The sequence below is a fragment of the Artibeus jamaicensis genome, unplaced genomic scaffold (genome assembly GCF_021234435.1).
Source record: "Artibeus jamaicensis isolate MK-2021 breed Jamaican fruit bat unplaced genomic scaffold, CSHL_Jam_final contig_484, whole genome shotgun sequence".
Classification (NCBI taxonomy): Eukaryota; Metazoa; Chordata; class Mammalia; order Chiroptera; family Phyllostomidae; genus Artibeus; species Artibeus jamaicensis.
Window position 1 is genome coordinate 8,278,425 of NW_026521859.1, and position 23,990 is coordinate 8,302,414.

The following is a 23,990-nucleotide window of genomic DNA, read 5'->3' on the forward strand; positions in this document are numbered from 1 at the left end:
GTTCTGAGTCAGTAGTCCTGGGGTGGAGCTCCCGGGTCAGTATGGTCAAAGGTCTCCAGAGCATTCTGTAGCATGCGTGAGGTCAGGTTGGGAACTGTAGCGTGCACTTGCACCTGGCCTTGTTGTGCCCTGCTCCATTCTGAGGACCAAAGGTAATAGCCGTGTGTGGTGCTGGTTTGTTAGGAAAGGGGGTGGGCAGAGCGCCCCGGGCCTGTTTGGGGGGACTTGGGGGAGGCTTGCCAGCACCTGGCCATCTTAGATTCTTCCTGAGGTTATTGACAGGAAAGACGTGATGAATACCAAGGAGCTGTTGGGCAAGCTACCCTTCATTGGGTCAGTGCAGTGTTCCTGAAAATTGCTGTTGATCTCCTTATGTGTTGCACTTTGTCTCCATTTTTTTCTCATTTTTATCTCCAGTGATTTTCCAAATGCAGTGAATGACACTCCCCTATTCAGTTATAGACTTAACATTGGGTATGGAATTTTCTAAGGCACTCTGCTCCTGATTCTGTAAATACCTTCCATGGATGATGTTATCTGCTGAAAAAACACGTTGTGACAATACAAGAGAAGGGGGCTGGTAGAAGCTGGCCAGAGACAGCCTGACTTGAGTACAACTTCTTTGTCATTTATTTGGGAAACTCAGCAGTCATTTCCCTGGACGCATACACAGCACTCTGCAGCTTTCTAGCATGTTGCTTCAGAAATACATCAGGGCAAAATCAATGAGACAGCCTCGTCTCTTTGGAGAAGAAGTTCTAATTCTTTGTTAAGTCATCTTCTCAATCCAAGCAGTTCCACAGCACCTCAGCATCATTAAAAATATTTTTTTATTTACTAACTTAGAATATGATAGTTTTAGACCGAGCGGGAATGGATGCTACACAAAGTCGGTACGTCACAGTTACAGCAGGAACTGGGGCATTCTGGGTTCAGGCCCTGCCTCCAGCGCTTGCTAGCTTAGCTGCAGGGTTAGGACAGACTCTAATTAAATTAAACTCAAATTAAACAAACTCTACTTCCCTCACTAACAGGATGAGGATACTTAAACCTCCCTCACAGATTGTTTTGGTCATGATTAAATAAGATAACTTGCCAGAAACTGGGCAAAATGTTTGGGATGTAAGAAGCCTGCAGACGTCAGCACTAGTATTATTCCATTAGTGCAGGAGCGTTCCCGCAGCCACTCCTAAGTGCGCTCACGTGACAAGGTGTCTACAGAGCATTATCAGATGAAAAATGTAAGTGTGGTATATAGTGTGGGGTTTTGTAAGTAAACTTTAAAACTACATGTGTATATGTATATATGTGTGTATGTGTGTGTATTGGGTGTATGTGCATGTATTCAAACATAGAAGGACATATGGAAAAAATCTATTCATAAGTGATTATCAATGAAAAGGCAACTCAGTTTTTAATTGACCTTATTGTGTCATGTTTGGATTTTTGAAATCAGGTATTAACAGGCATTAACATGATTTTAAATCACATAGGATCTTATATAAATTAAAAATAATGCTGAAATTATTCTGAGAAAATTCCATACTGTTTTCCATAATGGTTGTACCAGTATGGAATTTTCTCAGAAAAATAAAAATTGACCTGCCTTTTGACCCAGCAATTCCACTGCTAGGATTATACCCCAAGAATCCTAAAACATCAATTTCAAAGAACCTATGCACCACAATGTTCATAGCAGCACAATTTACAATAGCCAAGAGTTGGAAGCAACCTAGGTGCCCATCAGTAAATGAATGGATCCAAAAATTGTGGTACATATACACCATGGAATTTTATGCAGCAGAGAGAAAGAAGGAGCTACTACCTTTTGCAACAACATGGATGGAACTGGAAAGCATTATGCTGAGTGAAATAGGCCAGGCATTGAAGGACAAATACCATATGATCTCACCTTTGACAGGAAGCTAAAGAATAAAACGAACAAGCAAACAGAATAAAAACAAAGACGCTGAAATAGAGAACAAGTGGGCAGCGACCAGAGGGGAGAGGGAAGGGAACTTAAGGGGAAAAAGGGGGAGGGATTTTGAGGAACAAGTATGAAAGACACAGAGATGAGGACTGGGAGGGGGGGGAATGGGAGGGAGGGGGGAGACCGGGCGGGGGGGGGGAAGAGAAAAAAAAATGTACTTGAAAAGTAACGAAATAAAATTTAATATTTAAAAAAAAATAATGCTGAAATTAGATAAAAGAAAATAAGACAAAATTTATCATTTTTTTCTGACTCTCTATATATACATATACATATTTAGAAAATACAGTCATTCTACAGGTAGCCCAAGAAGCTTAGCGTTCCCAGCCACCTATCTGGATTTTTATAACCCGCGTGATAGAACTGACCTTGCTTTATCCACTTCTGCAGCCTTTCTCTCTGAATTCCTGTTGCCCTGAGAGTTTGTACCATTTTATTTAAGAGTTTTTAAATGTCCCTATCTTCCTGCATTAGATGTGCTAGTCTTATCTCAGAAACCCCATTATAAGTGCTTTCAGAGCAGGGATTATGTCACATTCTCCAGTATTTCCACAGTCGTTGACATACCAGAGCGTATGTAGCATAAACTTAATAAGTACCCATTGACTGAATGGCTGCAGATCTGGTGTTTAGTCAGGATAAGCCATGCCGGGTCGAAATATCCACTTAACCTGGAGATTTCAGGGGCTTCACACAACAAAGATTTGTTTTTTGCTTTTGAAAGGCCTTGTGAAATGGCAGGAGCTCTTCTCTACTCAGTGACAGGGATCCAGGCTTCTTCCATCTTGAGAGCCACATGTGGCTCCTACGTTTGCTGTATCAGGGAAAGGAAGGGATGGAGAAGGCATACTGACTCTCAACTGTCCTAGGCCACTCAATTCAGAATTTCTGACAACTCCCCATTTGTCAGAAATCATCCCCAAGGCTCTGTCCAGCCACAGGAAGGTAAGAAAAAGTAGGGGAGCACATAGGTGCTCAGGAGCACTCATAGACCAGTGTGTGCCACCGGTCTGCATCTTCCTCCAGAACAGCTATGCCAGCCAGTTCACACCCCATTGGGATCAGTGGGACTGACACGCACATGGATCATTAGACTTGACTCAGTGTATGTAAGTAACTGTATGTGTTAGAAACTACCAGGAATCAGAATTTACTCATTCAGCATGCATTTATCAATGCCTACTGTGCACTGGGTGCTAGTCTAGGTTTGGGGAATACAGCAGGGGAAAAATGCGGTCAAAATTGCCTGCACTCACAGGATTGACTTCCTAGTAGATGAAGATAAATAATGAGCAAATAATGTCTGAACATGCGTATTAGTTGGTGCTAGATATTGGAGAAATATAAAATGTGGGGGGGGCATGTGTTAGTGTAGAGAAGGGGGTTGGATTATACTTTTAAATTGATCAGGGAAAAGCCTCACTGAGAAGGTAACATGGAAGTAGAAACTTAGGGGTGAGGGAGCTGGTCATTTAGGCATCAGGCCAGAGACCTTCCTGGAAGAGGGGACACATGTGAAGATCCCAAGGTGGCACGGAGTACCCGATGTATTTGCTGAATGGCAAGGAAGCCCGTGTGGTTGCAGTGAGTCAGGCTGGTGTAGGATTGGGGGTCTAATGAGTACAGCCTGTGTAGAAGCTTCTAGGTGATTTTAGGTCTGTGGCTTTTGTTCTGTGTGATATAAAGCCATTTGGGGATTTTGAGCAGAGGAGTGACATGATCAGTCTGGCTGCTACATTGGGAATAAAGTACAGGCACAAGGGTAAAAGCAGGGAGACCAATTTGAGGTTATTGCTGAAGTTCAAGTGAGAGATAGTGATAACTTGGACCATTTCCATCATTCCAGAAGTAGAGGGGAGAAATGTCAAAGGGGACAGGTGATGCACAAATATGAGATAGTTTTTGTGAATAAGATGTTGGCATGAGCCCAATTGTAATATCATTTACTATTATCATGAGTCTGATAGTCTATTCATTGGACCACATACATTTATTCATGGATTCTACCAGCATTTATTCAATACCAATGGCATGCCAGTCCCTCTGTTAGGCCCTGGGGACAATAAAGAAGATCTGACCTCCGCCTTTGGGAAGATTTCAGTATAGTAGGGTTATAGAGATAACCAAAAAACAACCACAGCTGTGGCAATATAATCATTCTGTAACTATGATGGAAATATTGGCCAAAACTTACTGAATGTTTACTGTGGGCTACACATGCCCATGGATATTATTATGACTATGATTACTGTATTATGATCATTACAGTCATTATATGTTGATGCTCTTCTTCATAGTCAAACTAAACTGCTACAACTTTAGAGAACTTGTGACTAAAAATCTAATATAACAGCCAAAAAGTGTTATCTTTGTGCTCTGCAAACAGATTGCCATGGATATTGCCACTCTAGTACCTATCAAAAGTGCAGCCCAGAAAATGCATGTGCCATTTTCTCCAAATGTCTTCATCCCTTATAATACATAGAATCATGTTAGTAGTGTCTAATAACACTGATTTGCCTGCCTACTGAAATTCTTTTTATTGCACTTTTTTTTTCTAGTCTGCCTTGAAAAAGGTTAAGCTGAAACCACGGCTCAGCTTCCAAGATGTTGCCTCCCAAATTGCATGCGTTCTTCTGCCTCTGCAGCTACCTCACCCTGGTTCATCCTTTTGATTGGCAACACCTAAATCCTGTTGCCCATATTGAACCATCAGGTAAGATGTACATTTATTCAAGGTTTGCACAGTTGACCTCTTGCCAGACTCCAAGTGGCCTTGGAAAAGTTGGCCTCTTAGCCGGTTTTATCAGGAAGATGCTCATGGGGCCCCTCTGTTATCCTGTGGCAGGGAATAGGGCCTCACTTCCTCATTCCAAGACCTGCCTTCAGATGTTATGGATGACTACAGGACAGAGCCAGAATAACTGAAAGCTCAGTTTGCAGCCCCATTGGGAACTTCCCTACCTCACTGCCTTAACCCACTCTCCCTCCCACATAGTAACCCCACTCTCCTGGAACCCCCTCAGAAGTGACCTCAATACTTGCTTCCACACAGGGGAAGGAGAGGCAGGTGCCGTGCCCGACGGGTGTAGTTCTGGTAGCAGTGGTGTGAGAAGATGGCAGCTGAGGGTGTGAGGATCCAGAGGGAAGCAGTCTTTTCTACCTAATGACAGAGAGAAGCAGGAATAAGTAGGTGCTAAGGAGTTCCAGATGGGAATGGACTGTGTCACTTGCTCTTTCTTGCACTGTGGTGGGAGAGAAGGAGCAGAGAGGAAGGCACAGACAAGCCCAGGAAAGGTGGTTAGAGTGGAACAGTCCTCTCTAGACAGGAATATCTACCACCATTAAGAAGGAACTTTACTGCAAGAAATCACTTCTGGAGTTTTGTGAATTCCTGCTAATCCCAAAGGGTTGTGATGCATAAGCTTCTTTATCCAGTCTCCTCAGGTGAGCATGCAGGTGGCTTCTGAATGGTGTCATAATGTCTGTACCCACAGACCTGTGTACCTGGATAGATAAGGTCCCTCTGTATCTAGTTATTCAGGCTTGATGGGTGACTCATTGCTGCAGCATTTACAAAAGACCTTTCATAGCCAGCACCTTATAGATAAATTTCACCCTATTTCATAGTTGAGGAAATGAATGTGTCAGTGGGAGAGGGACTCCATCCTGTATCTACACTGGTACAGGAAGTTGCACAGGATCACACAGGTCCATTCACTCAACACTTGTCAGGGAGCTGAAGCATCAGCGATACACTGCTGATTAAGTCAGAGAGTTTGCAGTCAAGTTCAAGGAGCTCACAGCGTCGTTAAAGTAATTCCCCATTACCTTTTCCAAGCATTGAAAACAAGAAACACCATACATGATGAACAAATTATTACCTAGGAGACATTAACATCAGGTGCTTTTCACTGGTAGAGGGTGGTAATTTCAAAACGTGTGTTCTATCCCCCATGTTTGAAAACCACTGGATGCTGTCATTGAACCGGCAGAGGCTTGGGACACTGTGTCGCTCATCTCTGCAGTTCCAGCGTTGAGCCCAATGCCCCACTCATTTTAAATGCTGAAAAAATGAATGCACAGATGTTTTTATATTAGAAATAGTTCATTAAATAAAAGATTAAAGTAAAAGATGATTATATACATTCTCCCTACTAAACAGATACATAGGAAATACAGTGATGTAGTTAAAAGGTTTATAAGGACTAGAGGTGTCCTATTTAACACGGAGGACACAAAGCCCTATAAGAGAATGCAGTGTTCCTGGCATGTGTATAGTCCATCTCCAAACCCAGGAGTGAGCATCGGGAATAGCTGACAAATGACTTCTGCCAGAAGTGGGTTATACGGTTAATAATACACCAAGGGTTCCAATGCTTTTATGAAAAGAAGTTGAAGAAAAACAGGAAGTGACATAAATTCTGAACCACACAGTTAGGTCATCTAGAGAGGGGCGATTCAGCCTGGCAATCCACTCCCCTGCCTCTCTCTTCATGATGAGCCCTGATAGATGGCTGGAGAACAGGGAATCCAGGGCCATGACCGGATTAGCGGCAGGCCGGTGAGCCTCTCTGCAGCCCCCTGGCACTGGCTAGCTACAGGGCCCCGCAGACCTAAACCTGAACCTGGGCCAGTTTGAAGTTTCCTAAGACCTCATGGGTTGGGTGTTCTGACATAAGCAGGCCTGCAGTTTCACCTTGACCTGTGGTTCCTGAATGCTGAGTGGAGATGCTTGTAGGTGGAGCAGGTTTTAGATTTTTGGTTTTGGGAAAGGTTCCCAGGGCACAGGTGGAACTGAGATCTCACAGGGGGAGCATTGTGCCCCTGGATCCCCTTCCATGACTCAAGAACTGAACTGCCAACTCCAGAGGTAGTCCCTGCAGGGAGCTGTGGGTTTCTTGGGGCTCTCACCAAACGCTCTGAGGACTTCTCGCCATCACACCGTGGCTGCCCACAGGTGGGACACAGCAAGACACAAGACAGGTGTGACCTACCCTGCTCTTCTCTGGATTTGATGTCTCCCTGTGACTCCACAAAGCATGGCTCAGTAGACAGTCTCAAATGGGAGAGAAAGAGCCTTTATAATTCTAAACTGACCCTGAAATATTAGCCTTACAAGAAAAGTTATGTGTGTTTTTTAAAAATCTCTGAGGAAATGCCTTGAATTTTGAATCTGTCCAAGGGGAAAACGGTAGGGTTTAACTTAGATCAGCTATAATGCCTATAAAGGACTTAACGGGGGTAGCCAGAGTTAACTCTGGGTAAAGGACAGATAATATTAGCTGTTTGCCTCTTATATGTTGTGTTCTGTGCCAGCTACTTGACATATGTATCATGCCATCCTTACGACAGTCCTGCAGGCTGGTCAAGTGCTTTTCTCCCTACTTTACAAATAAGGATAAGAGAGGGGAGTAAATGGCTTAGCCCAGAGCGTCACTGCTTATGAGAGATACAGTTGGAGTCTAAAATAGGATCACCAACTCCAAGCCCCAGGCTCACCCCCTGCCTTCCTTGGAAACACCTCCTACCATTTGCCTGTGAATTGCTGACCTATTGACAGGTAACCTGGTACCTCAGCCCAGTGCTTCTTAAACTTTAATAGATACACCTTTTCTGGTTCAGTAGGATTGGGGTGAGGCCTGAGGCCCAAGGCCCTGCACTTTCAAACTTCCAGCTGATGCCAGTGATGCTGGACCAGCTTTGCGTAGCCAGACCTTAAGTATTGAAAGGCTCGTCTCTAGCAGGTGCTTCATAGTCAGTTGCCAATGTGGAGGGTATACATGGGTTTCTTCTTCTGATTCAAAATTTTTCTGGGTGCTTATCTGTGATATTAATACAGGTGCCATTCCTAACATAGTCTAGGTGTATTAGTGGCAGAGGCAGAATATGATAGAAAGCAGGAGGGGATCTGTTTAGCAGAGTAATCAACTCACAGTCCAACAGAAGGAAAGGAGTGGGCAAGCCAACGCTAGAAAAGTAAAGCCTGGCTCTGCTGACGTTTGCACTCCCCATCTGGAAATGAAATCTGGTTTAGAAGGGAGAAGACAGGTGAAGTGAAACCGCAGAAGGGATGAAGGGCTTTGACAGCAGAGATGAAGTTCCAAGGGCGTGGTCAGAGAACGGGCACCATGAAGCACTTGGCGGAAACGACAGACCAGTGGCAGTGAAACGCTCACTTCCACTCGTTTTCACAAACGTTTACTGAGCACTGACTATGTGGATCTGAGGGTACAAAAACATAGATAGAGCCCTTAAGATGTAGCCTACTATGAAATATGGCGTGTACAAACACACACTTTTAATATAATATGATAGGAAGGATGGTAAAAATGTATACAGGGAACTGATTTAACACTAAGAATAAAATGATTAAGTCTTGGGGATCAGGGAAGGCCTCAGAGAAGGCCTGATATCAAATCCAGATGTTAAAGGTTTGAATAGGATTTTGCTACCGGGATTTCAAACACAGGTAACTCACATTTACACAGGTGTAGAGGCGTCAGACAGCCCAGAGGTTCTACCGCTCAGGAGTCCCGGTAGTGGGACTCCAGATCACAGAGGGTCTTCCTTAAAGCGTCCAGGAATTGGGGGTTGAACTTGTGTGCCTAGGAACACATTGAACCCCAGAACACTGGAAGGATAGGCCGCATTGTTGCCTCAGGTAGCAATGGCAATAGCTTAGGAAGGTATGTGTAGATTTAAGTCCCAGCTGCAAACTACCTTCCACAAAGATTCCAAAACAGGCCCCCTTCAAGAAAAACCATGTAGTGACAGGAAGCCATTGAAGGATTTTACAAAGAATCACCCCCCTGAGATACATGTTCTAAATCACTTCAGGAGCTGGGTGAACTGATGCATTTGGAAAGACCAAGTTCCCAGGTGAATACAACAGTTAGGAGAGATGACAACTGTCTGCCAAGAGACAGCGAAGGTGTAAATGAGGCAGTTGAGCCAGGGGGTCAGGAATACACTGGAGAGGTAACGCTGAGCTAAAAACAAATGTTAAAAATTGAGACTTGGTTGCATGTAGGAAGTTGGTGAAAAGGAGGTGGATCCCCAGGTTTCTGGTTGGAGGATGAGGAGGGAGAGTTGGGAGATATGTTTCATTTTGGACGATTGGCTTTGATGTTCCTACAGGAAGGACGTCAAGTGGGTATATGCAGTGGGAAGTGGTAAGCACAGATCAGAAATGCGAGGTAAAGTTCATGCTTAGGAAAAACAGGTTTGGGAAGTGGGCTTTGATATGCTCTGGGTTGGAGGAGAAGGTAAGGGCAAGGGCATAAGCTTTGGGAGGTGACAGTCCTAAGTGTCCTTGGGGGAGAGCTGTGTGTCCATCGTTCTCCCCACCCAGTACCTTGCATACAGCGGGTCCTCAATAATTGTGCATTTTACTAGTTAGTAAAGAGATAAAGGGTGCCAGACACTATGGGCAGGAACTCAACTAGAATTTGTGTACATAATGAAGTCTGGGGTGTAATGGATGATAAGTGAGATAATATTTACCTGTTTTGCAGCACGGATCAGTAAAATACAAGCTCTAATTGCTACTGCAATGTCTGGCCAAGCTAAAATCCCCAAAGGAAGTGGACCTTATTCCGTCGGTTGTACAGACTTGATGTCTAAATATACTGCTAAGGTGATGTTTGAATACCACGTATCCTTATATTGACTGTTGCTATGGCTCCCCAGAGGTCTTAAACTTGACCTCGACATCATCTGAGAATGATTCATTTTGCCATTTCTTTTGCTTTGCTAGTTGAGTCATTCCCCAATTCAATGCTGTCATCTGATGAACGTAACTGTGAACTCTGCTTTTCCCCTCCTTCATTGCTGATACCAGGCTCACTTTCTTTTCATCCAGAGAGCTTGTCATTGTTCTATTTATCTTCTCTTTTGACTGTATTCAATAGTGACAGAGGCTTAAAAAGCTCTCTGAACGTCCTCATGAACAACAGAGGCATTTGGATTTTCACTAAAAGAGCTGCTAGAATCTGTTTGAGAAGCAACTTGACTAAAAGCACACTCATTTCTTTTTCCTACAGAGCACCTTCTTGCGTTTGTATTATCCATCCCAACCCGGTGATTACTCAGACACTGTTTGGATCCCAAACAAAGAATATTTTTATGGTCTCAGTAAATTTCTTGGAACACACTGGCTTATGGGCAAAATTTTGAACGTATTATTTGGTAAGATTTCTGCAAATCCTGCTTTGTATGCTCTAGAATATAAGAAAGTCTTGAAAACAGCCAGAGTTTCAGGCGGGTAAGGACTAAAGTAGATTTCCACCAGTTTTAAACTTATACCAAGCTGACAAAGAAAGTACCTATTTCTTAAAAGGCCAAAGGCCAGGTAACGCTCAGCAAATCAAGGGAGCTCACTCTGTGCACTCTGAATATGACGGGACGGGTAGAGGGAAAGACAGTGCCAGACTTTCAGACTGGCTCTACCATCTCTCAATGGCTGGTCTTTGGTTTTTCTCCCCATGTGCTGTGGGGGAGCCATAACGCAGTCAGAGCAGCAGCTGGGCTGATGAGGCTAACCTCCTCTCCGCTGAGATGCTTGCTAACATAGGGCAAAAAGAGAAAGAAAGTAGAAGCCACCATAGTTCTCCAAATCCAAAACGGAGGGCTGAAAGATAATTTTCCTACTTACCATAAGTGAGGGGACTCTACTGTCATTCCCATCACCGGGCCCCAAGGGACCAGCCTCTCTTCCTAAGACGATCTGATGTGCATTCACCATGTAGTTTGTCTACATTTCATGAATATAGACTTCTCCTTCTTTATCTATTTGACCAGATACTACTGTTGGGCTGGTGTTAACTGTATCTTCAAACATCCCCCTCAAAACTACCTACAGCTTTTGGCACTTCTTTAAACATCTCCTTGGCATTATTTTCTTTTAACTACACATCTTTATGGTGCTTGAATAACTTATAAGTCACTTCCGTAGCAATCATCACATTCAATCTTCATGATCCCATCTCCATTTCACAGATGAGAAAGTGAAGCACAAGTAAATGATGAAAATAACAATAACAACTGAGAAATGAAGGAAGAGAAGATAGTATTTCCATTTTTGTACCCCTTACTATGTGACTGCATAGGTGTCTTACATGTATTACCTACTTAAATACAATTCTCACAAATACCCTATGAGATAGATGTCATTTACTTCCTGTTACAGAAAATGAACCTGCAGCTTACAGAGTTCTCTTAACTTGCCCGAGGTCAATAGCTAGTGAGTGGCAGAGCTGTGTGCAAAGCCATGTCTGAGCATGAAGTCAGTAGTCTCTCCACCTCTCTCTTGACCATGACCTAGACAGAAAGAAAGGAGTCTCCTAGCCAAAGACTCTGGCTTTCAGTGTAAAGTTCCTGAAGTTTAGCTTGTTTTCAGAACATTCCCTTTGAAGTTTTGCCAAAAGCTGGGATTTGTAGTAAGGAACAGCCTTCCTGACTACACCTGTAAGTAAGAAAATGTCTCACTTTCAGCTTAGAGCTGGCAAGGAGAACTGGTAATTAATGATCCTGCGGTCTCAGGGAAAAACATGTGGTTCAGGTCTGTGGTTAGCGGGTATTTAGTAGGAGAATTTTTAATGAGTTCATTAACCATTCATAAAAATACAAATTCCTTGGGTCAGGATTTTGTACCAAATAAATGCAAGTTGAATAAACCAGCAACATTCAAGTCAAAAACCCTAATTACAACCTTCCATTGTTGTCTAGGTTCAATGAAAACTCCTGCAAGCTGGAATTCCCCTGTGAGGACTGGGGAAAAATATCCACTGATTGTTTTGTCTCATGGTTTGGGAGCATTCAGGTAAAGTTTGAGAGGTTGAACAATTTTAGTTCTGAGGAATCAATGACTGAACATATTTCCCCTCAAAAAGGGAACAGAGGTTTTGCAGTGTCATGCTGACCCCTGGCCTGGGAGAGCCAGGGTTCCTCAAGAGTTAGCTGTGATCTTTTGATAAGTCCTAGTCCTGTCTTTCTCTCCTACCAGCTCATGGAGACTAGTCTCATAAAGGAGGAGAGGAGGTGTTGCATTTTTGGCTGTTGTCCTTCTGTATTATAATATTTATTCTCTCAAAATCATTCACTCTGATAGTATCCGAGAAATAGATACCTAGATTGGATTAGCCGTGAAAGATATTTATGGAGAGAAATGTCTGTGAAGGACAGAGGGGAAGGATCTGGCAGTGACGGGAGAGCCTTCAGACCATGATGCAGGTGGACCTTGGGAAGGAGATGAGAAACACAACAATTGGGTATGAAGAGTCTCAGACTGAAGCACAGTTTTAAGAAAGATTTGGCCAGGCTAGTGGAGGGACTGCTTGACCCAATGTTGTTCATCAAAGGAGCCCTGCATCTCACAAGAAGGCCTTGTACTAAACACACACAGTGCCCGTCAGTGGGGGGCAAGCCACAGGAAGCCTTCCTTTCACGTGGTGGTAGACCCAGAGGGGTGGGAGCTGAGTGGGGTCTTTAGTCAACTGTAGTCCCCAGAGTATATCTGAGGGGTACATTTTCATGATCATCACACCCTTCCCACTTCCTTTTTTCATCTTTTCAGCTGCCTTCCCTTCTTCTACCTCAGAGTATTATACAACTTTCAGAAAATAACAGAAAAAAGCTAGAAAAGAGTTGGGTAGCATCTGCAATAAGAAATTATTTCCATTTCTTTCATTGTAGTCTAGCTAGTTATTTGATTTCCACTAGACCAGTGTTTGGAAAATTAGAATCCCAGGGCCAAAGCCAGCCTGTTGCCTATTTCTATAAAGAAATAGTACTGTACTGTCATAGCATCATCCTTCCACAGATTTCTGAAGCAAACAAACCCAGGCAGCGGTGAGGTAGGTGACTTATCCAATATAGACAGGTAATCGGTGATGGAACCAGGAGTCGAACACAGTGGTCAGACTGCGGGCCCCGTCCTCTTAGGCACCACACTGTGCTGCCTTCCTGCATGCACTGTCTCATTAAAACCCGACAACTCTCCTACAGCAAAGGCTTTATTAGCCCCCTTTACAGATGAGGACGAAAATTCAGTTATGTAATTGCCTGAATTCATGCAACTAGTAAGTGTCAGAGCCACGATTGAAACTCAGAACTCTCAAAGGCAATATTTATAATCATTGCACCAGGGTTTCTCAGCCTTCAAACTACTGACGTTTTGGATTGGGTAATTTCTTGTTGTAGAGGGCAGGCAGTCCCCATGCATTGGAGGATAGTTTGCAGCATCCCTACCCACCAGATGTCAACAGCCCCCTCCCCAACTCATGATAATGAAAATGACAAAAGACATTGTCAGATATCCCCTGAGGGGCAGCAAAGTGGCCCCTCCTTGAGAACTACCGCTCTCTGCCCCCCCACCCCTGCCTGCACTGCTTTGAGGGCGTAATGGCTTCCATGTTGCCTCAGCTTGTTAATGAACCCCACCTTGGAATCATGACCAGTAGTTGAATGCATCCCTCTTTTTGTTTTGAAGGACGATTTACTCTGCTATTGGCAATGACCTGGCCTCTCATGGATTTATAGTTGCTACTGTAGAACACAGGTATGTCACCTGGTATGTAGCTGGGCTCTAACTTTCCTAAAGGTATATAAAAAGTGTTGGATTGTCAATCATGATTACTTGATGAGAAAAAAAGGAGACTGAGTTGGATTGTCAAGAATTTAAAAAGCAGCTAACACTTCCAGGGGGTTCATTGTGTGACATTTGAACACACCACCGTTTAATCTTCACAACCACCCTATGAGATGGTTACCATTCTCAGCGTTTTAAGGAGGAGGAATGTGAAGCCGGCAGTGCCACACAGCTAGCAAGTGACATCGCTGGATTTGATCCCAGGAGTGAGTTTTCAACCAGGACTCCTCCGGGAATTGTGAAGGTAGAGTGGGTGCAGTTAACGCACAAGGACACCTTTACCTAGAAGTCCCTTGGGGGTGCTTTTTCACTTAAAAAACGTCGTGTGGAGGAAGATAGGGAAGTCAGGAAGGTCAGAGCGAGGTTAAGGATGGGGAAGTGTGAGCAACTGATTCTGTTTGTGTTGTAGAGATGGATCCGCTTCTGCGACTTACTATTTCAAGGACCAGTCTGCTGCAGAAATAGGGAACAAGTCTTGGCTCTATCTGAGGGCCCTACGGCAAGGGGAGGAGCAGGCTCCTCTACGAAATGCACAGGTACGAGGCACTCTGGAGAGGTCGCGAGGTGATGAGAACGCACAAGCAACGGGATATTTGCTCATTTAATCCCACACAGGCCATTTGTGCTCCTGACTCCTACTTCCCGTTCCCCAAAGATCTGGCAGGAGGTTCTCTGAGGAATGAAATTCCCTTAATGAAAGTGTGGGTCATCGTGAGAACAAAGACAAGCAAAAATTATGGGAGGAGACAGTGATTTTATAGAATTCTTTTGCATTAGAGCCTTTCATTTTAAAATCTCAAGATAAATTCATAGCCCCCCAAGAAGAGGGGCTGTTACAGTGGGCACAGCAGAGCATTAGAAGTCCGGGCCTTAGAATCCTACTTTCTGCGCTGGAATCCTGGTGCCGTCACTGCAGCGGGGTGACTTTGGACACGTTACTTACTTGGCCAAGTTACTTTCGCTTCCGTGTTTTCTCTGTTACAAAATAAAAATAGCAGTGCCTTTCCTACAGGGCTGTTGGGAAGATTAAATGAAATAAAGCACACTGGCTTCCACCCTGCGACAGCTTTCTAATGGATGCTTCCCGTGTGTCAGTGATATCAACCGTGTGCCGTAAGAATTTTCAAAACATGCAATACCTGACTGTGTAGTCAGGGCACTGCCCTCTTCTCCCTTTCTGTCAAAATTTTAAAAAAGACATCAGCCAACACACCAGTAGCCATCCGCTGCAAATGAATCAAAATTATATCTAATTTTTATCAGCTCGGCAAAACATGTATTTTTTGGTGTGCCGTAGAATTTTAGTGATTAGCTTATGCGTGTCATGAGATGGAGAAGGTTGAAAATCACTGACATATGTTACTGCATTTAATGCCACCCACACTTCACCAAGGTAGGCAGTTTTATAGAATAAACGGAAGCCTAGGGGGCTAAGCACAGCATCAGAGGCCACCCTATGGGTGAGCCACAGAGCCAGGACTTGGGCCCTGCAAAGCCGGTGCCTTTTGTCCTGTAGGTGGTTTTCTGATCACTCACTGCTTAGATGTTTTGTAACTGACTATTTTTTTTCCCACAGGCAAGCTCTATACAAACTTTAAAACAAATATTACATTTCCTTTTTCTAATCATGCTGTTAGGTGCAACAAAGAGCGAAGGAGTGTTCTGAAGCTCTCAATGTGATTCTTTCTGCATTTCCAGTGAAGAATGTTTTACATTCAGATTTCGATATGCAACAACTGAAGGTGAGTTAAAAAAGCCTTTTCCCCTTGCCCCCCTAGTTCTTTATTGTCTGCTTCTCTGCTGTGATACAAGGTACAACATGATAAAGGACTGCAAAATAAAATTACAGGTAAAGTAGTCAGCAAGGAGGAATGTGTTAGGTTGAACTCTATATGACGTTGCCAACAGTCAGTCTGCAAAGATGGCAGTTTCATATGGTTCAACTCAGTACCTCCAGTAGAAGTACTGTAATTCCTCGGATGGTTTCTGCATGTGTTCGAGCTTGATCCTGGAAAGTTGGTTCAAAAGTTTTGGACAAAATGTTGGGAGTGGAAGAATATCAGACCAAGTGAACAGCATAAACGAAGATTCAAAAGAGGGTGTGGAGGGTGGAGTACAGGGAGCAGAGGCAACTATAAGTACTACAGTTTGAGCATAAGTTGATGGTCTGTTGTCCTGACACACTGTAGTATTTGGTGCTCTCCAGCCAGTGAAGTGTTTGTTGTTCCTCAATCAGCCCCACTCGCCTGTCTCCATGCCGTTGTACATGTTGTCCTTCTGGCCTGACTCACCCCCCACCCTAAGTGCTGCTTAATTTTCAACTCAAGTCAGGCAACACCCCCTCCATAAAGAAGCCTCCTTGCACCTCACCACCCAGCCCGGGACTAGGTTCGCTATCCATCGCATCTGTGCCTGGGTGCCATTCCGTCACTTTTGCCTCCGGCACCTGTATCTCTTTCTTCCCCAATAGACTGTGAGTTCACTAAGAATGAACTGCAATGCCTGGCACAGAGCAGCTACTCAATAAATACTCAGGGAATGAACAAACTAATCAATAGGGACTGGGGAGACAGAGAAGTCAGCATTGATGTGGATGTTTCAAGTGCGGGAGACTAGGAAGACCATTAAAGTCACTTCTGAACTCTTACGAATGCTTAACATATGTACGTGTGTGTGTTTGTATATACATATGTATGTCAGTGTACTCTGTATGTGTATACTTGTATATGCGTGTATTTCTTTAATAAGAAATCAAGGTATATAACCATGCCCTTGAACTGAATAATAATTGCATGATTTATGCAATCATTTAGTCTGTTTTTTCTAACAACCTTTGAGATAGTTATGAATTAATATCGTGCTTTTTCACACAGGACTCTATCGATAGGAATAAAATAGCAGTAATTGGACATTCTTTTGGTGGAGCCACAGTTATTCAGGCCCTTCATGATGATCAGAGATTCAGGTAAGAGAATGAGGCAGAGAGAGGGCAGTCATTTATTGGAAGAGGGTGAGGCATAACCCATGTGCAATACAACGTCATCGGATTCTTACTAAGGAAGGGATCTTTCGAGGCTTAAAAGTTTATTTTCATGCCTCCATTAAGTGCTCTCTGTGAATTTTCCTAGGCAGAAACCATGTATTTTACTGCTGTTAAAAATTTCCCCCTCCCCTATATGTTTTCATCATTTTATCAGTTTGAGGGCTTAACATTTTCACTTGGAAATGCATCTTTATACACACATTTTATCTGTGACATAAAGATTATCCATATAATATTGCCATTTATAGTCTAGACTTCCCTAACAGGCAGGGTATTTTTAATTAATTTTTTCACCTTTAATTTGGAGTGAGGTCGGTAATTATTTGGGTGGGAGTCAGGCTCAGACGCCCGTCTTCTAACGGCAGAAATATTTTCTTTCTTGAACCACTGCATCCAGACTGGTGAGATCATGAGCAGCCCACCATGTAGAAAGGGGAGGATCGTCTGTGAAATTTCATCTCACGTTTCTTAAAATCTGTTTCAGTGTTAAGGGGATTCTCTTCTTTATCCCAGTCAGCACACAAAACAGCGTCCAAAAGATCAAGAAACACAGGGTAAACTGACTTAAAAAGAAAGTTAGTTATATTTTGAAGTTCTATGGCACATATGTTTTTCTTCAATGCCCAGACACTTGTCCAGGTAAAGGACCTCTGCACATAAAGCTACGGCTCCCACTGTTACTCTAAGAGCAGGTGTAATAAATGGACTGCGGAGTATCCGGGGGTCTGAAACAACAGTGCATGCGTGGAGTTTTTTCAGACACCCACAATTTTGAAGAAATCACTACTTAACAACAACTTATTTTGAAAATAATGTAAAAATGAATAAAGATGTTAAAGATGTTATCTTTATAAAAGTGTTATCATGGGAAAAGTCGCAATTCCTAAATGCCTCCTAAAGAAAGCACGTAATTCTATGTCCGCTGCCGTGCGAGGCTCAGCACGTCCCCGCCCCCGCATGAAGCACAACACGAGTGAGGAAGCCCCTGAGGAGCCAGCGTGGTGGTGTCCGTGGTCCCAGCATTGCTCGGAAGTCCTGTGTGCTGGCCCCTGAGTGACCCGCCCCCTTTTATCGTTGTCTCCTAACGCCCGCAGGTGCGGAATCGCGCTGGATGCGTGGATGCTGCCGATGGACGAGAAAGTATATTCCAGGTTTTCCCAGCCCCTCTTTTTTATCAACTCCGAAGGGTTCCAGTATCCAGATAATATCATAAAAATGAAAAAGTGCTTCTTACCTGGTAAAGAAAGAAAAATGATTACAATCAGGTAATAGAAACACGCATTTTGGCCTCTGACACAGACACTGGAAACTTAGATAAACAGCGACAGATATCAGCTACTAAAGAATTATCAAAGGTGTTGTTTAGACTTTCAGTAAGCGAGAATATCAGAAAACCTTGGGTTCTAAGTGCATTTAGGCATATTCTTTCTAAAATGCGAATGTTTTGAGTAGCGTTGTTATATGTAGCCTAGATACCGATAATCAAACTGCACCAGGGTCCATGCTGCTCTCGTGACAATACAAGAGCAGGTGACGCATCTGGGGGCTGGGGCGGAGGGCGGGGCTCCATCATCAGGCAGGGTAGGAACTCCGTAGAAAGTTAGAGCCTCTGTGGAGACCCGCAAGGTGTTTACCAATGTGAAAAGAAAATGAATTTATAAACTCCCCCAAACTAGAATGGGTTCCGCTTGGGTGTCGTTAACATGCTCATGTCATGGACGTGAGCAAGAGGTACCAACAGGGTTTGGAACCCCCATGGCGTGCTGCAAAGAGAAGACAGCCCTCATCCCTCGCCTATCTGAAACCTGGCTTATTGCCAGGAAAGAAAGGTATAGGGTAGGTGATAAAGACTTCGGATCAGAGAATGGAGAGGTCTTTTCCAACCGAGGTGGCTAGAAGAGGCTGCTTGGAGGGGCCCAGAGTGGCACTGGGTCTTGAAGCATAGAGAGAGTTTGGACAGATGGCGAGGAAAGGCCTGGGTAAGGCGAGGCCTTCCGATGGCTTGTTCGTGTGCGCAGGTCTAATTCTGAAAGAGAAAGAGCACAGAACACCCAACCTTCCCTCCGCCCTACTTCCTTACTCGGCTTTTTTCTCCCTGTTTCTGCTAGAAACCTTGGAAGCATGGCTTACATTTGGTATTTCACGCCCTCACTTCCAATTACTCTTGACTCCTATGGTCCAGCTTCCTGAACGCCCACCAGTGTGCGGAACCTGAGCCTGCCGAGGCTCTAAGAAGCCCAGTAGCCTAATTTGCGGTCAGCCTTTCTCTCCGTGTCCATTGGATATTGCTGGGGACCCCTATTTCTCCTCCCCCTACCCAGCCCTACTCTTTCCCGCTTCCCCGTTGCTCAGACTGCTCCGCCCCTTCCCCCCACCCTCCTCCGCGGGCCATTCCTCGCTGTTGGTGGCATCCCGGTTTCTGCTCCCAGGGCTCTCACCACCCTGTATGTACCTTCTTTGTGAGTCGGACTCTCAAGCTTTGGTTAGAATGTGGGGGAAGTGTGAGCAGGTGCCTCCGTTTTGAGTTGAAGATGACTAAGAGGATGGTAGTTCATTTATAAAGAGCGGCAAAGTGAAAAAAAGAATTGCGCTGAGTGGGGCTGAAAAAAAATGTATTTTAACCTTGGTATTTCTTAGCTTGAGACTGGGAAACCTGGGCAGAGCTGTCTGGCCACAGACTGGGAATGTATAGTCTTTGTATGTTATACAGTAGATGAAACCTTTGGAGCAGTTGAGACCGCAAAGTGAGAAGAGAATTGGTCTGACAGGAGACCCTGGAGAGATGCCTACATTTAGGTGAGGAGCCAGTAGAGAACAGAGTGTAGGGAAGCTCTCCTAGAGGCCAGTGCAGTGTCAGGGAAACAAAGAGAGGAGAAGGCAAGAAAATCGTGTCAGCTGTCCTGGAGGCAATAGAAAATGAGCAACAAAAAAGGCCACACTATTTGACGTTGTGCTGTTGGTGAATTTAAAGTGCAGCACAGCGGCATTTGTAAGATGCGTAGCGTTTAAATAATACAAGAAAAAGCGTCTTTCTAATCTACTTAATCCAAGGCTTAAATCCAGTGTTTGGATTAGTGTCAAAAAGAGACGAAGCTGGGCCCTGGCTGGTGTAGCTCAGTGGATTGAGCTCAGGCCTGCAAACCACACAATCACAGTTCGATTCCCAGTCAGGGAACGTGCCTGGGTTGCAGGCCAGTTCCCAGCAGGGGACGCACGAGAGGCAACCATACATTGATATTTCTCTCCTTCCCTTCCTCTAAAGATAAATAAATAACATTTTTTTAAAATTTGTTAAAAAAAAGGTACAAAGTTAAGTGGCGGTGATAATGGAACAGGCTTCAGGCTCCGAGTTGAACATACGACACATTCCAGCCCCTCAAGTTGGGGGCATTCCAGTCCCCTGTAAAGCTGGAGTCATTTCTTCTAAAGACAAGATGCCACGCAAAACTGGAATCTTTGAATTGTTTATCTAGAAGGGAGGGCAAAATGTACTGTGGGATCCCTAAGTGAACAGTCCGTGACCCTCAAATTCTTATCTAAGGAGATCAAATCATTAAGTCTTGTTTCCTTGGTTTTTGATTAATAAGTCAGTCTGGCCACTGTCTTTCCTGCACCAGAACTATGAGTATAATTTTATCAAACAATGTGATTTGTAAATGTTTCATTTGTCTTCCAGGGGTTCAGTCCATCAGAATTTTGCTGACTTCACTTTTGCAACTGGCAAAGTAACTGGACACCTATTCACATTAAAAGGAGATATTGATTCAAATGTAGCTCTTAATCTTACCAGTAAAGCTTCATTAGCATTCTTACAAAAGCATTTAGGTAAGAATTGAATGTTTTTTTCATGCCATAAACCAGATGACTCTCAGGACAAAACTGTCTGTCTTTATACAGCACTAGTTCATGTTAACAGTTTCCAATGGTTTATAATGTAACATAGTAAGTCAGTTAGTTTAAAACCAAACATTCGAGAAATTAATTTTGCTGCATTGCATAACATACATGTATTTCAGACAGTAAGTCCACCTGTTGAGAAGCTAACAGTCTTCCTAGAATACTGGGTGGACTTCCATGCTGAGGATACTGATCACGTGCCTCAGTCCCATCTCATTCAGACGCAGCCACTGAAGCCACTGGGACACTGATCAGTGTACCGATTATGTAACTTGTGATGCTATGCTGCCATCTAGTGGCACTCAACTGTTAACACACTAAAAAGTTTAATGTTTTTAACATTTATATTTTATAGGACTTCAGAAAGATTTTGATAAATGGGATTATTTAATTGAAGGGGAAGATGATCACCTTATTCCAGGGACCAGTATTGACATAAGCAACCAACATGACACTCTGCAGAACTCTACCGGAATTGACAAACACAATGTAGATTAAAAGTGTTTTTTAAAAAGTCGTATTTTAAATCTGTCTGAAATGTGTGTTGTATGATTTTTAATGTATTTTCTGAATGAACTCACATTTTAAAATGTATGCTATACCATAATAGTGACTTAAACTTGGATTAAAGTTTTTTGTTTTGATTTTATATCTCCACAAGAAAACAGAGAACTATTGCATGTCCATTTACAATCTATGGAGAACGTCAATCTTAAGTCACAGTGAAAGTTTTGTTTTTTTAACTGTAGAGAAAGACTACAATATATAAATACCATACCAGCCTTAATTATACCTTTTACTAAAATGATCCTTTGTTTTTAAAGTATCAAGTTAACAACTGTTTTTTACATTACTTTAATGAACAAAGTTATTAAAACAGGCACAATGCCAAGGAACCATTGTGAGAACATAACACTCCCTAAAAGTATAATAAAAACATATTTTTTGCCTTACTTTTCTCTAATGAGCAGTGGAATTGTGTTTTAGCCACACAGTATTGTAGGTAGAATTTGATGGCACTTCCCTTTGCTCTTTGTTCGTGGTTAGAGAAACTAGATCGAGCAACAATAAAGTCCTTACTTTGCTCCTGGCTTAGTGACTCTACAGTTTGACTATGGTGACTGAGTGGGGTGTGGACACGTGTGAAGGTAGTGGGGACAGGGCAAGGGCGGCAGATTAAAGCAGATGAGAAGAAGCAGGTGACTCGCTTATGTTGCTTTAATGGTTTCTCTCTGGTGGATTCTACCTCTAAATCAAGGTGCACAACACAGGGCAGAGGTTGTAGCTACATAACACATCAGTTACTCTCCCAAAAGCTAGGATAACAGAAGACACATTCAAAACTACCTTTAATTGCTTTATTTTCCAATTCGTCTCATTTAATGAATTTCTTAATGCTATAGGTAAGTGCTGGAAATACAGTATCACAATAAATGGAAGGAAAAAGATATATTAAAAACTCTGCACCTCTATGTCCAGGAGTCTGTGTTTTTGGTTTCCCAGGGGCTATAAGAAGTAACGCCAGCAATTAGTGAGTGTGGCCTGAGCCTGGCCATGTTCCTATGGCATCTCCATAGTTAGGTTCAGCTGGGCCTGTGTGAGCAGGGTTAACCAGTGCTTGGTAAGTGAGCTGGGTTCACTGTAACTATTCCATCCCTATCCTTCTGCCTAATAAGCAACTGTGTGTTCTGAAGTGGCACTTCCGGCCTATCTTAATGTTGTAAGGTACAAAGTCACTCACTTTGAGCAATTTGGTTTCTCCTATCCTAGCCATTCAGTTAAACAAGTTTTAAAAAGAGATCAGTCACCCCAGCATGAAACTGAAAGCTTTCTATAATCTTACTCTAGAGTATCTTCTCTGTTTCTCCCAGTAATTCACAACTACATTCTCATATGTGTACAGCCAAACGTATCCGTTCATTATCTCAGAAACAAGCCATATACTTGTCTTCCTCAATTACGTTTAATGCATAACTGTCTTCTTTCTGTTTCTTGAAATTATGCCCAAGTTTTAAGGTTCTCAGTTTTCACTGTTCCCACCAGGCTTCAGGGTCTGATGACATTTCCTGAGCAGACAGCCATTCCACACTTACTCGTGCAAACCTCACTTTAGAAATGGATAGCCATCCCAATTGTACGGACGTCCATTCAATGGCACCTGTTTGAAGTTCTTTGTTGGTGGCACATGCTGCTGCAGAAAAGAGACTGTAACTGCTCAGTTAAATGAAAAAAAAAAAAACAAAAAAAAAAACCACCCAGCATAGTGTATATTGGGTATCCTTTCGGGGGAAAGAAGGAAACATTTATTGAATGCCGACTCTTTTCCAGGTACTTCACATAAATTATCTATAATCTTAAAAACACTGCAAAAAGGGTTTTACTCTCCCCATTTCACAGCAGGGGATGAGCAGTGCTCAAAGATATCACACAACCTGCCTAGATCACTATATAGCCGACAATATATAGTTAAGAGGTGTTTCTTAAAACTAGGATCTATACTTCGCATCCCACCACGGATAGAAACCCATGTTTTTAACAGTGTGGACTTTGAAGTTTGGTGGGTCCAGTCTGATCAAGCCTCCAGCTCTTTGACCAGAGGCAAGTTATTTAAGCTCTCTAGAAAAGTTTCCATTTTCTCACCTATATTGTGGATAATATTAACATGCACCTTAGAGTCAAGGATTAAATTTTAAAAATGCATTTAAAGTATCAGCTGAGGGACTAAATGCAGAACAAACATTTAATGTTGTCCTGCTCTCCCCAGCTGGAGAGCTGTGGTTCTGTTACCACAGAGAGTCCAAAATTCTCCCCCACTTTTAAGGAATTGAGACCACCACACCTTTAAGGATAAACTTTATTCAAATATTGTGTCATATTAAAATACTTCCAAATTCAAACAGACTATTAGCCAAAACATTTAACTAGGCAGAAAGGACAAAGCTTTGGAAACAAAATTTCTGAAAGGAGTTACAAAACCATCATCCTAAGTAGCATTCTATAATAACTGTGATAAATCTATAATTTTCTATTTTAATTTAAACACTATATTCAAAAGAAACCAAAATAGATTTTTTTGGAAATGTGACTTAGCACATTAATTGGTTAGCAAAATAAAGATCCCCAATCTACACATATGCAGCAATATGGCTATAAATACACTGTGCGGTCAACCTGAGGTCTATTTGGCTGTCAACACATCACATTCCTCAAACAGGCACCTCTGCTTGTGGTCCACGCTCTGGGTTTGCTCAGCGCTCTGCTGGTCTGGGTGCCGGGGATGCACAGCCGAATCCGCATCACCTCCCGCCCCCTTTTCTGAAAGAAGAGAAAAATCTCAAATTGAAAAAGAAACATAAAAAAAACAAGATAACCATTTACCAAACAAATTTAATGCCCTCTAAAAATGAGGA

The 23,990-nt window shown here is 43.1% G+C and overlaps 1 protein-coding gene across 2 annotated transcripts in view; it reads left to right on the forward strand.

Moving 5' to 3' along the window:
* The window catches only part of PLA2G7 (phospholipase A2 group VII), a 33,831-nt gene extending 12,166 nt beyond the window's left edge, over window positions 1-21,665 (forward strand). For both annotated transcript variants that reach the window (XM_053668350.1, XM_053668351.1), the window contains exons 2-12: window positions 4,552-4,706; window positions 9,508-9,629; window positions 10,036-10,180; window positions 11,720-11,813; window positions 13,482-13,550; window positions 14,050-14,176; window positions 15,278-15,382; window positions 16,514-16,605; window positions 17,778-17,948; window positions 20,360-20,508; window positions 20,936-21,665. In XM_053668350.1, coding sequence (XP_053524325.1) covers window positions 4,598-4,706; window positions 9,508-9,629; window positions 10,036-10,180; window positions 11,720-11,813; window positions 13,482-13,550; window positions 14,050-14,176; window positions 15,278-15,382; window positions 16,514-16,605; window positions 17,778-17,948; window positions 20,360-20,508; window positions 20,936-21,078 — 1,326 coding nt within the window. In that variant the 5' untranslated portion in view covers window positions 4,552-4,597 and the 3' untranslated portion in view covers window positions 21,079-21,665. The remainder of the gene's footprint in view (window positions 1-4,551; window positions 4,707-9,507; window positions 9,630-10,035; window positions 10,181-11,719; window positions 11,814-13,481; window positions 13,551-14,049; window positions 14,177-15,277; window positions 15,383-16,513; window positions 16,606-17,777; window positions 17,949-20,359; window positions 20,509-20,935) is intronic.
* Window positions 21,666-23,990: the final 2,325 nt, after the last annotated feature.